Genomic DNA, 15824 nt, shown 5'->3' with positions numbered 1-15824 from the left:
ATTGTCATTGTAAAGGATCCAATCCTTTTTTCTCCACAGATCCGGTCACTTTCACCAAATGTCTTCCCTCAAACGCTTCAAAACATCATTGATTGTCCTTCAACAATCTTCATGCACAAGCTGATGAATTTACTCCACATTTCTGGGGTTGATGCTTTGGTAGGTCTTCCTTGTCTTCCAGGGACATTCTTCCATGTTCAAAGCAGCCATGCTACTTAAAACATTGCAAACAACCTAAGCTTGTCATAAGCTTAGGTCATCAGAAGCTTGCCGAAGCATGCTCAATGTCTCTGTAACAGACTTCCCAAATTTAACACAAATTTTCACATTTGCTCTTTTCTTCAACTTCCTGTCCATGACAAAAATCACAGATGATAGCATACATGTGATCACTAAAACACAAATTTCACACCTTGTGAAGCAAACACTGCGATGTCACTCATCACACTGCCTTATGAAGATCACTGCTAGCTCTCACTATGCATGCAGCTGTGTACTGCCATCTGTTGGCACACTACAGAACTAGTCTAGGAACTTTTTGATACCACCTCATATTCACTGGATAATTTGCAAAGACCTGGGCCCACCCCATGATAAAAACTGGTTGGAACACAAACCACCTCCAGAGCTTAAGAATGATCACATCTCACTCCTTTGGAACTTTACTGTTCAAACTGACAATGATAGACGCAAATAGGCCAGACATTATACTGAAGGATTTCAGACAAAAATCATGTCACCTCATTGATATAACTGTCCCAATCAACATAAATGTATGTGTCAAGACCTACCAAAAACTGAGTAAATATAAATGTCTTGAAATACAAATTGGCAAAATGTGGAACTTCAAGACTTAAACAATATCTGTTGTCATAGGTGCCCTAGGAATGAGAGCAAAAAGGGCCGATTGTTACCTATCTCAGATAACAGGAAATCCAAAAATGGAAGAAATTTAAAAAATAGCACTCATGGGAACTGCTCATATCCTATGAAAAACATTGTCTCTGTGATTCCAAAAACACTTTAATCTGTAAACATTATCAAAAGTACTTTTAAATGTACATAATAGCGACTTGAATTTCTAACTTGTTTCTTGAGGCCTATGAGTGAGTCTTGGAGTCAACTTATTATTTGTATTGGCCATGACATTGCTCACTATGATACTACGAAAAGATAAAATTGCTTACAATTTGGGGAAAGGAAATGGTCGGATAAATCATCTCCTTTTCATGGATGATATAAAGGTTTATGTGATAAATGAGAAACAGTTTGAAAGTCTTGTACATACTATCTGCATTTTCTCAAATGATGTTGGTATGGAATTTGGGATAGGAAAGTGCATTATATTGAAAATGAAATGAGGAAGATTTGAAAGAAGCCAGGGAATTGAAATGCCAAATGAGCAAACAATGAGAGTGGTTGAGAAATGACATTGGTGTAAGTACTTGGGAATACTGGAAACAGACAAGATAAAAAATGAAGAAATGAAACAAATTACCAGTAGAGAGTTCATAAAGAGAGTAAGAAAATTATTGCAGTAAAAGCTGAATTCCAAAAATCTTATTGAAGTAATAAATTCAAGAGCAACACCCTTAATCAGATACGGAATTGGAATAACAGAACTGGAGCAGAAACGATATAAAGAAACTTGACAGAAAAACTAGGAAGTTGACGATATATGGAGCCCACCATCCAAAAGCTGATATCAACCAGCTGTACTTGAGGAGAGACCAGGGTGGAAGAGACTTAATAGCAGTAGAAGAATGTGTACAGATGAAAAGAAAAAGTCTAATAGAAAATTTACAGAGCAGCACTGAAAAACTACTGAAGACAGTTAATAAAGAACAGGTTTTGAAGCACGTAATAGGAGAGAAGGACAAGAATGAAATACAAAGAGAGCATGTCAGATAGATCAAAGAGAAACCTCTGCATGGCTTATTTTGGAGTGCTACTGAAGACATATGTGGAACAAAATCCTGGGTTTGGTTAAAAAAGGGGCAATTAAAAAAAGAAACAGAAAGCCTAGTTGTAGCAGCCCAAGATCAAGTGATAAAAAACAACTTGAGAAAAAATATATATGGAAAGAATGTGTCAGAAAAATGTAGAGACTGTGGAACTTGGAACAAGACAGTGGCACACATTGTGGTAGAATGCCCCAAGTTGGCACAACCTGCTTGTAAAAGTTTTACACTGGAAACTGTGCCAGAAATGGGGATTTGAAGCTGGAAATACACAGTACAATAATTGTGTTGAAAGAGTACTAGAGTCAGAGAAATGTAAAATTTTGTGGGATTTTCCTATTCAAACAGACAAGAAGCTAGAAAATAATAGACCAGATATTACAATCATAGATAATAAAAAGCAAAGTTGCTTACTTATCAGCCCATCATACCCGTTTGATTCCATGATCATAAAGAAAGAGGAAGAAAAACAAAGAAAATACAATCCCTTAAAATTTGAAATAGGAAGAATTTGGAGCATGCAAAGAGTAAAGGTCATACCTATAATAATTGGTGCATTGGGAGCAGTAAGCCAAGATATAGAAAAATGACTGAAGGATATTGAAATAGAATGCCGGTAAGGCTCCTACACAAAGTTTGTTTCTTACAGACAGCAAGGATTATCAAGAGTTCTAAGCACTTGAAAGACTGCTGAAAACTTGTGGATACTTAAGGTTAGAGGTAGTAACCCACTACCCACATAAATTCTACAAAGAATAAGACCAAATCTGAGCCAAACCAAAAATAATCCTTTCCATTAAAGGCACAAGGCCTGAAATTTTGGGGAGAGGGAACTAGTCGATTACACTGACCCCAGTGTTTCACTGGTACTTAATTTATCGACCCCAAAATGATGAAGGGCAATGTTGACCTTGGCAGAATTTGAACTCAGATCATAGAGATGGGCAAAATGCTTTAGCTCACCACCATAATAATAATAATAATAATAATAATAATAATAATAATTTCAGATTTTAGCACAAGGCCAGCAATTTTGGGGTAGAGGTGAGTTGATTACATCAGCCCCAGTACTCAACTGGTACTTATTTTATCAACCTCAAAAGGATGAAAGGCAAAGTTGACCATGGCAAAATTTGAACTCAGAATGTAAAGTACATGAAATGGTGCTAAGCATTTTGTCTGGTGTGCTAACAATTCTGCCAACTCACCACCTTAATAATAAGGATTTCAAATTTTGGCACAAAGCCAACAGTTTAGAGGGAGGGAGAAAGTTGATTACATCAACCTGAGTGTTTAACTGGTACTTATTTTATCGACTCCAAAAGGATGAAAAGCAAAGTCAACCTTGGCGAAATTTGAACTTAGAATGTAAAACCTGAAGAAATACTACTAAGCATTCTACCAGCTCACTGCCTTCTTAATAATAATAACTAGCTAAATGACCTGGCGTTTCCCAGGTTACTGTTGTTCTTATTCAGAGTAAACAATAAATATAAAGATACTAGTTGGTCCCATGCCATCAAGAATGATGGTTAATTGTAGTATTTTATATATAAATATGGATGGTAAATCAAATTAATACACTTATCAATGTTATCTAGTGGTTGTTATCATTGTTTGTTACTTAAAGAATGCTGTTTTTTTCATTATTTTGGAATGAAGACATTTTCTCCTTTGTGACTACCTGTTATGATTGCTGCCTTGGGGACATGGGCCTTCATGGAAGTAACAATCAAGCGAGTTCCATTACACAGGTGAGATGGTTAAAGATTCCTAAGCAACATAATGGGAGCACCCAGTTTTAGTGTCAAGTTATGCAGTGACATCCCAGTGGGTTTAAGTGTGTTCAGAAATTCAACGGGGTATTGAACAACCTGATCTTTATCGACTGTTGTCAATTGATCGAAAAGTCATTTCTGATGTATCTGTTGACTTTTGAAGAAGTTCATCAGTTGGAACCAGTATAGCTCTTTCAGATACCCAGTTTACATCAGTGTAATTGACAGATAAATTAGGAAATTCTTTATCCATAAGATTCCTAGGAGAAAGTATCATTTGATCACATGTAATTTCATGTAGCTGAAGTCTTGAGTTGAATGTTAATATTCATTAGCCATCTTAAGAAGTTCATAAGACCACCTTGTAAAAGTACTCTGATGTTGCTTGTAAGATGAATTTTTTTCACATGTCTCCAAAGGTACCATTTTTTGAAGCATGCATTGACCTCATCAGCTTTTGATTATTTGGGATAACTGGCAACATTTGATGAAAATCTCCTGCAAGAACTGTTACTCCTCCCATGAGCATGCTATTGTTTTTTTATGTCTTGGAGGGTATGGTCAAGTATCTCTAGAGCTCCACAATGTGATATAGTGCACTCTCCCAAACAATGAGGCAAGTTTGTTGGAGAACTATTGCCATTGCAGAGTTTTGGAAATGTTGCACATTTGAGATTTTTTTCATTGCAAGGTTTAGAGGGAGCTTGAACATGGAACGAGCAGTTCTTCCCTTATTGAGGAGGGTAACTGCAATACCAGAAGATGCAACATTGGAAGAAGGTTAGATTTTATTTCTTCCCATTTAGGATTGCAGGTGAAAGTGACAAAAAGATTTGATTTTCCATATGTCATAGCATCTTGTGTTTGTTTGTGCATATATCAAGGACCACCTATGAATTAATTATAATGAGGGGATTATAAGTTGCCCCATGTTTTTAATATTACCATCTGTCCTCAGAACATCTTAAAGATGAACATAATTTTTTGCTCTTAATTTTTTTTTATTGTTACGAGTGTAGACTCTCACTCAACTTTAGCATACATATCAACCAAATATTGCGGAAATAGATCATGATATATATGTAATTAATTTGATTGTTCTGGTCTTAAAATCAGTTGGTAAAAATAGAAGTCATTTGACAACACCTTTTTGTTTGTAATTGGCTCTCGTGTTGCAGGTTCAATGTGTAGAATATTGAACTGATACCCATCTTGTCCATTCAACAAAATAAGAGGATACAGGAGAGTATCATAAGAGGGATGAGCCTCTGAAACAAGTTTAAGGTTGTTATCTCAAGCAGGAATGAGAATATCGCGATTTTCAGGGGGATTACCTACCATAAGGAGGGTTTCTTCATTAGATATGGGCTCATTAAAATGGTATAAAATGTCCTTTAATATAGTTTACTATGGACGTAGCAAACGCAGAAACACACACTCATACATATATGTATATGTATGTGTAGATGCATGTGTGTGTTTGTGTGAGGCTTAACATAGAAAAATTATCACACATACAGTTGCGCACACACTCACATACATATACTAAAACAGACATACAGAGACATACATCCATGCACACCTCAGGCATATCTCTGTTCCTGTGTGTGTGTGCATCTCTCTCCTTAGATGTGTGCATGAATGTGTGTGTGTGAGTTGTCAAAAAAAGGTATGTATATTGACACACACATACACCCTCACATAGTTATACACATATACTTCTCAGTCATTACGTTATGAACACACAAACACACATACACTCACAGACTCATATACACTCATATAGAAAATATAATGTAGTCATCGTTGTGATACAAAATGTTTACGATAGTTGACTTATACCCCATACGTCAAAATTGGCAACTAAGTTTTGAAATGCATAAGGAACATATGCACACACTCACACAAACTCTGCAGGAATGAGAATATCATGATTTTCATGGTGATCACCTACCATAAGGATGGCTACTTCATTAGATGTAGGCTCATTAAAATGGTGTAAAATGTCCTTTACTATAGACGTAATGAATGTGTAAACATACATACACTCACAGATACAAACACACTCATACACATGTGTAGATGTGTATTTGTAATTGTCCGAGGCCTAACATAAAAATTATCACATATACAGTCACACACATATACAGTCTAACATACTCTCACATACATATACTAAGACAGACACACAGAGACATACATTCACACACATCTCAGGCATATGTCTCTTCCTCTGTGTGTGTCTCTCCCTCCTCATATGTGTGTGTGTGTCAGTTGTCACAAAAATATGTGTATATTCACCTCACATACTTCTCAGTCATATAGAAAATGTGATGCCATCATCTTCATGGTATAAAATGTCATTTACAAAAGTTGACTTGTAGAAAGATTATAATGTTAAATTTTTGTAATGCAAATATGTAAATGAAAATAAAGTTTATTTGGTAGGTGAAAGATTACTGAATCTTTTGATACCTCATACATCAATATTGGCAACTAAGTTTTCAAATGCATAAGGAATATACACACAGACACACAAATTCTGCTTTATATATATATAGATAATGAGTTTCTTTTTATGAAGAGAAAGAATACTGTTTTCTCCATTACTTTCTTACTTTACTAATCCAATGACAAATCCCTTAGAACACGAAATACAGAACAAGTGAATTTATTTAAAACTGTGAAAGATAAATGAAATGCTGATGTTTGGATTAACTGAGTTAATTTTATTATACTATAATACCAGCCAAACAACTAAAATATGTATTTATATGAAGAAAGGAAAGAGATACAAACTTACTAGACTCCAGTAAATAATCTACCAGCTTACACATTTAATCAGTGCACTCTTCACAAAACTGCTAATGTAGGATTTTTTTAATGCTATTAAATATTTAATGATATTTATATGATGAAGAGCTCTTAAGTTCTCAACAAATCAATCAAATCAAGCTCATTACTCTTTATTTGTAGTTATTTCATCTGTCCCACCAATGTTCTTAGAAAAGAAAGTTTCATTCACACCTTTTACTCACCACTTCCAGAAATAGAACTGAGCAAGATGAGAGAAACTCCTCAGAGATGCCAACTTCATGAAAAACAATAGTCAAGTCAGTGATATCATAACTAATGCACTGAGTATCAAAACGGGCTAATTAAAACTAATTATGTACCGAGAAAAAGACAATTATATTGTACAAAGATAATTGTATCATCATTATATACAGGCACAGGTGTGGCTATGTGGTTAGAAGTTTACTTCCCAACCACATGGTTCTGGATTCAGACCCACTGCATGGCACTTTGGACAAATGTTTTCTACTACAGACCTGAGATGAGCAAAGCTTTGTGAATGGATCTGGTAAATGGAAACTGAAAGAAACCTGTTGTTTTAGATGTGTGTCTATGAGGGAGAGTGTTTTTACACCTCTTTGTCTTGACAATGCATGATAGTTGTAAATGACTGTCACTGTCATACAAGCAGTGTCATTCATTTCTGACATTCTACAAGAACATGTCTGGCCATGGAGTGATATTTCTTTGCTTGTAAACGGATGAGGGTTGGCAACAGAAAGGGCATCCAGCTGTAGAAAATCTGCCTCAACAAATTCCATCTGACCCATGCAAACATGGAAAAGTGAATGTTAAATATATATAATAAGTGTTTGTGTATGCAAGCATATGTATATGTGTGTATTTTTTTTTTCTTGACACCAGTTGTAAGAATGAGAATGACTTATATGCAAGCAGTGTCATTCATTTCCAATAAATTACTTTTCCAGGGTTGGAAAAGAGTTGAATTTTATTTTAATCATAGAACTATTTTATCACGACAAAAGACACCTTTCCAAGGACAGTTCCTTTTTAACCCTGAAGAAGGGACGTGTATGTCCCAAAATATTGGATACATATACGACCAAAGATTACCAGGTAACTTACTTTTAGTTTACGTTACCTCATCTTAAATCTTATTTGCATTGTGTGGCCTTTTAAATTTTTCAACATAATATTGAAACATCTCTTAAAAATGTCCCTTTACCGTTATTTGATATTTCCTCCATCTAGTCTTCTATAATAATAATAATAATTTTTTATGTATTCGTCTTGCACTGAGGAGAACAGTAATTTGTAATTAATTAAATTCATTTTAATTATTGTACCATGTTATTTACATGTTTGATATCACTGTTTGAAACAATCGCATGCATGTATTAAAATTCTTTTCAAATTTTAACATCTTCTCTTCTCCATCTTTAACAATTTGTTGAGTTTCTATGGGATATTTTCCATAAATTCTCATAACACACTATATATATGTAATAATTTCATATTCATAAAAATCTTACGCCAGTAAGCTACCAACAAAATATGAAGAATCTTTGTTGAAAATCGCCCTTTGGAACCCTCCAAAGTGAAGGATGAAATAGAACTCAACTTTTTCACATACATACATCCTGTTCATCAATTTTTTGCAATGGCTGAAACAAAGGAACAGCATGCTTCCATGAAATTCTGTTTTCTGCTGGGGAAAACAGTGGCTGAAACAGTTGTTGTGCCTCAAACAGCTTACAAGGTGGATGCTGCCATGAGCAAAGCACAAGTTTATGAGTGGCTTTAAGAATGGTCTCTTGTTGCTTGAAGACCAAGTAGAAGACACTTAAGCTGCCATGCAGGGGGACTGAACATGAGACTACATGGTTGTGAAGCAAGCTTCTTCACTACAGAGTCAACTTGGTTAAAATGATATTTTTACAGATACCTTTCTTGTACTAACCTCACTCTATAATGTCAAGCATTTTATCATCAGCAGCAGCATTTACGAGTTAAAAAAACAAATACTACAGCACATGTTATACTAAACTTTAAAATAATATAATATTGAGAAACTGCATGATATCTTTTTCTCTTTCTTATTTAATCATTAATATTATTATTTTGGCAGTAACAGCTGTTCAAAGAAAAATTTTAAATAAATTAAATCAAGTAAGTTATAAATCAATCTGTAAACCTATACAGAACTAGTTTTTAATAACTTTTTTGCCATAGGTTATTAAAATACATTTTTCTTTACCTGAAAAAGCAGGTTTCTAGGTGTATAAAGTTTTCAATGTACTTAAAACATCATCAGGTTACAAAAGAAACGAGAGACTTGTAGCTCTAGATGTGTGTGTGTGTGTGTTTGTGTGTGTAACTATATATATATATATATATATATATATATATATATATATATATATTTAAAATAATCAATGACCTCAGAAATAATGAGCAGAAAATGTTTTTCAAAATTGTAAATAATCAAGAGGTTACATCTTTTTCCTGAATAAAGTACAACACAAACACATTTTGCCTTTCATCCTTTCGGGGTCAATAAATTAAGAACCAGTAACATACTGGAGTCAATCTAATCGACTACCACCCCCTCCAAAAAAAAAAAAAAAATTTTCGGGTCTTGTGCCTAGAGTAGAAAAGAATTCTACAGATAAGTTAAGAAAGAGAGATCTCATTAAAACAGTGACAATTTAGTCTGAATAATATTTTAGTCTGGATAATATTTTAACAATAAATTCAAAGATTTTTATGGTACTAATATATTTATTTCTATTGACTAGACATAGGACCAATTTATATAGAGTAATAGACTGGATTGACTCATCATATATTACAAGTATTTATTTCAATTTTTAATAAAAGACATGATCCCAATAGGAACGGAACTCAGAATGCAGAGTAACAAATGACCACAACTGAATACTAAAAAGTTAGACATTTATTCTGGTATCAACTTGCCACTCTATTTTGTAACACTATAGAACAATGATTAACAAAGACATACCAATGTGTTCCCAGCTTTTCGAATTATTCCATTGCTGCCTGCATCAATCCAATGTGATAACACTGAAAAAATAAATAAATAAATAAAGTAAATCTTATTATGTAACAAAGAAATTTTATTTTTAGCTGTAGAAACACTGCCAGATCAGACTGGAGCCTGGTAAAGCCTTCTGGCTTCCCAGATCCCCGGTCGAACCGTCCAACCCATGCTAGCATGAAGAACGGACGTTAAACGATGATGATGATGGTAAGAATTTTTCGTTTGAAATATATCACAATTCAATAAAACATCTAACACTAGGTTTCTTTAATTTATCCATTTATTTTCCTATAATCCTTAACTTTCATGTCTGTCTATTGCAATTGAAGAATTAGATTTTTCTGTTATATTTTCTGTAATGAACTGGAATATCTATGTTTCGAATTTCATCAAAATTGCAGATGAGGGTTATTTCCCTCTTTACACACCCTAAAAAAATTGTAATCATGCCACATGTATCCCATACTACTTATTTTTATGCAAATATTCCAAAATTCCAGTTTTATTGAACCTGTTAAAAAGATTTTACTCCTGAAAAATGAAGGTCATGGAGCTCTAAAAGTGAGAGTTAAGGCTCCTGTTGGGGGTGGGCATCTTAATGTCAACCAGAGAAGTTGAATTGTTGAGAATCTTTTTAACTTGGGTCTTATATCTATTGTTTGAATTTCTTTGAAATAGGAAATATATGTTCACTGGGTTTGTAAAAGAGAGCAAAGCTACAGGAAACCAAAAGACAAATGATCACAATAAGCAGTCAGCTACAGTACCCTAGTCGTTACCACTCCCAATGTAGGATTCCTCACCATCTGGGTGACAGGCACATCCGTAAGATGTATTACGAATGTATAGCAATTGGAAGGGCATGACCCAACTGAAATAAACATTAACAACTGTGTGACGTGAGGGCTAAGGAGAAATGAAAGTGTCACCTCTGGAGTTTGCCAATGACCACTATACTGATATGTAACTGGACAGAATAAATTTACAATCTATAAATGTCTTTGAATAACCAGTCACTCATGTGGGAAGGCCTTGAAATCAATGTTACCATCTGGGGACTATGTGTGACCCAGTGATAATAAAAAGACTGAAAGGAGGTCTGCAATCAAATAACTTTACTCAACACTTTGCAACTGAATCAGTGGAGGCAAAGATGCCTCTCATTTACTTAACAATTTATGCACCACATTGCAAAAATCACAATATAAGGGTATGTCAAAGCAAACTGTTACACTGTTGTACCATTGGATTACAAATAATGCTCATCTTTTATGCTCGGGTAACCCTACAGCTTCCAAGAGCACAACTGTATTCGTTTTTGCTTAGATAAAATGACAAAATTGTGGGTGTTAAGTCCCTATGGAGGGGTCTTCCTAACTTGTAAGATGATGAAATTTTATAAATATTACTTCATTTGTGTATAATATCTATGGTCAAAATTTCATCAACAGCAAAAATATATGGATTGTCATGGGGGTTATGGCCCTTATGCATAGAATATAATTTCCAAATTTCATAAAGATCCAATCAGTACTTTTGACATAGTTTTGGATCATAAAAGAAATTACTAAAATTTGGGAGTTGAGGCCCCCATTAGGGTGTTTATATATATATATATATATACACACACACACACACACACATACAAAGATAAATTGATAGATACAACTGAACAGGCAAACAAAAATATGAGACACAGCCTAGTGGGGTTTTTTTATGATGATAAGCCTGGTACTTATTCTATTAGCATGTTCTTGTGAAACCAGTAAGTTATGGGGACGTTTCGGCTGATATACCTTGCAGACTTCATCAGGTGTCTTGGGGAAATTTCGAACCTGGGTTCTCATTCCTAAGGTATTTTTCAATGTTGTTGTTGTTATTATATTTTTATTATTATCATCATTATTATTATTATTATCATCATTATTATTCAGGTCACTGCCTCGAACTCGGAATCTTGGGGTTAGTAGCCTGCGCTCTTAACCACTATGCCATATGCCCGTGGCATATGGTGTAGCGGTTAAGAGTGCGAGCTACTAACCTCAAGATTCCAAGTTCAATTCCAGTCAGTGACCTAAATAATAATAATAATAACAACAACAACATCGAAAAATACCTTAGGAATGAGAACCCAGGTTTGAAATTTCCCCAAGACACTTGATGAAGGCTGGAGGGTATATCAGCCGAAACATGTTAACAACAAACAAGACGAGGACAAAATCTGTCAAAATGTAAATAATGTTCAAATGACTATATTTGACAATGAAAAAAATATGACTCATCATTCTTTTGTTGCTCTTTCTTTTTTTTTTTGACCTACTTACCTTGCTCTAACTTTTAAGATGTCCCAAGCATTAATTTTACAAACGAAAGAATTTAATGAAATAACTTTGTCGTCATTCAGCTAGTATTTGGAACATTACATGACATTTTGATGGAAAGTTTTAATGTAAATCCTTTTAAAACCAGATGTTTGTATCATAGAACCAAGAGTAGTCACAAGCAGATTGGTATCAAAAGGGTTAATATTGGCTTAACACACTTTACAATCATTTATCATCTTAAGAAGTGTACAACTGTTAGATAATTATCTCACTACTCCGATAAATATACAAGTCTATATGTTTGCTTACTGATTCAATATTGAATATTTCAGCAGAGACAGTATGATTAACATCTCTTGAATAATCTAAACAAGAGGTAATGAGTGGCAGTATAGGGAGGATGGAGAACAGTAGTATAGTAAACCTGTAGATACATCAGGTTATAAAGAGATGTTCAGCTGGGTGAGAGAGAGAGAAATATATAGGGACAGAAATAGAGTTCAGAGATATGCAGCAGTGGGTATAATGAGTGGAATACAAAGGTGGGAGTAAGGGATACATGTGGTAGTTTAAAATAAATGTTTATAAGTGTTGTAGTTAGTTGTAAACCTAAAGATGTGCAAATCATATTTCAGAGTCAAATTACCCTTCTTAATCACACCACTTTAGAAAATAGAATTCTCAATGCAAGACCATCCATAACTAACATGAAGTTCATATCCCAAAAACCACAGGTATAGAAAAGTTTTATGTGAGCCAGAATGGCCAAAATATGCTGATATAATAGTTTTGCATTTCAAATTTGACTTAGACAAATGTAAATCAAATCAATTTAAATATTGATGTAGACAACATAAGGGGAATTGAAAAGCAAATAACAAAACAAAAACTTTTCAAAAAGACAAAAATACTATAAAAATACAATTTGATAGTAGTATATTAGATTTAGGACCCCACCTTTTTTTTCTAATATACAACTATAACAGTTCCTGCTCATCAAAGCTGGTCTTGTACACACACTACTCAGGTAGCCATGACCCACTTGTCTCTCCACTTCCCATCAACCTTGTTACATCCACCACCCTCACTTTGACCCCATACTAATCACTATGTCCAATCCTTTCTCCACAGAACATCGGTCTTTTAGAATCTGCTTGTCAATGTCTTTCCTGTTGATGTTGAATTGCAACAGTTTAAGTGAAACATGGCATCAATCTTACCTTACAACCCTCACTAGTCTCAGATGGCCTGCAAGGACCATGAGCACTGCCTTTTCCTCCAGACTCAACAAATATACAAAAAAAAACCCATCCTGTATGTTTGCATCTATGAAGTATGGCAGCTTTAGAATGAGACCCTAGTCTGAATATGGTATCCCTTTACATGTCATAATATAACTTACTAGCAGTATAGCCCGGCATTGCTCGGGATTAAGTTAGGATTATTAAGCTAATCAAGCTCTTTATTTCAAAGTAAACTAAGTAACATCAACATCAAATTTGAATGAAATCCGTTGAAATTGGTAAACTTTTGGCTGAAATTTTGCAGACAATTTGATTGGGAAATCCCATAAGGAATCAGTTTATCGATTTTTTCCACTCATCGATTGCTTTTCTTTCTTTTTTTTCGTTTTTGGAGAACTTAAAGCAGTCATGAATCCCATGAATCCTAAGAAATGCCGGCATCAAGTTTGAACAAAATACATCAAAACTGGTAGACATTATGGTTGAAAATGGGGTGTAACCAATTTTAGTGGGAAGTCCTATAAGGAATCGGTTTATCGATTTTTTTTTATCCTGATTAAATGGAAAACCCCATAAGGAAATAGTTTATTGATTTTTCACCCCAAATAGGACTTAACCGAACATTGCTGATTCAAAAACATCTATATTTATACTTTAAAGTTGGTTTTCATATCCAACCCAGTTCTGCAGAATCAGTGTCGTGGCAGGGGCGCATGGGTTTGGAGTTTGATCGGCAGAGGTGATCAGGTTGCATATACCAACCCTTTTGAAAACACCACCCCCATCATGTAACCCCACTTTGCCCATGGGTTGAGAACCCTTCCAGCAGGAAAAATAGAACACCCAAAAGGGCCCCCCGATCCTCTGTGTGAGAAGCAGTTATGTTCAGATCACAACTAAGTATATATATATATGGGCAACACACACACACAAACATATACATACATACACCTATTGCATACATGTTTTTACACACCTTTGCCCCTGCCACTGTCGCACCACCACCTCCTACTCGAGTAATACCAACAACTGAAACAAATTTGGCACACGGAAATGTAACAGGAACAGAGAAGCCTCCTTCTCCCACAGAGATGTGAGAGTCTTATCTCTCCTTTCGAAAACATAAACAGTTTTGAAACATTGTTTACAAAATAATAGCTGATAGTTTGTGAAGGAGCGTGTCTACAGTCAACACGTAGGTCTTTTGCTCTGGTAACCTCTGCTCTCTCCCATGTTCATGCACGACCAGCTATATATCGCTATAAGTAGAGCAACGGATTCAGCTAAGTTGGAAATTAGTTGTGGAGAAATGGAGAATATTGTTTATATTGTATATATATATATATATGTACGGGCAACACACACACATTGCATACGTGTGTTTTGTATGCATACATGCTCGTGTGTGTGTGTGTGTGACTAAAGCCATACATACATACATAACAACACCTGTCTCTGTTTTTGCCCGTCAATCACTCAGTAAAAAGACGAAATTTTAAAAATTTGTTATATATATCTCTCTCTCTCTCCCTCTCTTTACACCGTCGCTAGGAGAGAACTTAACTCATGTTTGTAAACAATAATGGCGTCACTACAGTGGATTTCTCTGCCATGAAAACTGTTATGGCTCAAAATTATTTACCTCTATTCGCGGGTACCTCGGGGAAAATAATTTGACGAAAATACAGCTCGGATTGTGACGAATGTCCTCCTAAAATTCGAGCAACATGCGTGCTAATTTGTGGATGTGCATAAACTACATTCAGGTACACACACACATCCAACCTTATATATATACAGATACATAAATCATAAAGGCAGTTTTATACAGATTTGTTGCTGACCCAGTTCAGGCCAGCCTAAGTTTATTTTGTGATGGTACCAAACTGAGAATGGAAAGGTATCAAAACACACAAAATGTTATCAAATTTAAATATCAATATAAAAAATCCATAAACTTCTCTCACTCAAAAAGTTTCAAACTTAGGGAGTTTTGGGGATAACAGATAAAATATTATTGACTGTACTATATTCAAAAATATAGCATGGAGAAACAAAAACAGGGGGTGATGGCAATTATAATAAAATAACCTTGATATACATGTCATGTTTATCAATAAATTGAAAAACATGAAACTTAAAGCAGTGTGTCAAAAGCAGGGTTTACTAATAATATACTTCTACAACAGCCACTGCCAGATGTTACAGCTAAGTGTTCTGAATAGCATTAATGAAATCACATTACAATAGCTTTATATTCTTTATATAAAATGCAAAGACAGTTTTCATTTAATTTTGAACAGATGACAATCATAAATAAAAGTAAATATATTCAAGACAGTCGCAAACTAAAAAATAAAAGTAAATATATTCAAGAAATTAATAAAGCATGCATAAAAAGAAATTATAAATTATGGTGGCCAAATAATCTAAACAGCCTTCTCGGAGGCAACACTTTTCATAATTATTTTTTATCAACTAAAAATGAATTGATTCATGAATAAAATCCTCTGTTTTGTACTTAAGTAGTTTTTAACTCTTCAATTCTATAATTAGCTTCTCAGTAATATAGTTTTTTTTCCTAATTAGACATTTAATTTTTCCTCCTATTAATTTTCAGTAAAACTTAATAAACTCAG

The 15824-nt window shown here is 34.4% G+C and overlaps 1 protein-coding gene across 1 annotated transcript in view; it reads right to left on the bottom strand.

Moving 5' to 3' along the window:
• Positions 1-15824, bottom strand: part of LOC115214195 — a 47129-nt gene that overhangs the window by 22065 nt on the left and 9240 nt on the right. Inside the window, exon 2 of the mRNA XM_029783296.2 lies at positions 9579-9640. Within this exon, the coding sequence (XP_029639156.1) occupies positions 9579-9640 (62 nt within the window). The remainder of the gene's footprint in view (positions 1-9578; positions 9641-15824) is intronic.

Source organism: Octopus sinensis, linkage group LG7, assembly GCF_006345805.1.
Source record: "Octopus sinensis linkage group LG7, ASM634580v1, whole genome shotgun sequence".
NCBI classification, from domain to species: domain Eukaryota; kingdom Metazoa; phylum Mollusca; class Cephalopoda; order Octopoda; family Octopodidae; genus Octopus; species Octopus sinensis.
Note: the sequence above shows the minus strand (reverse complement) of the source record. Positions and strands in the feature narration are given on the sequence as shown.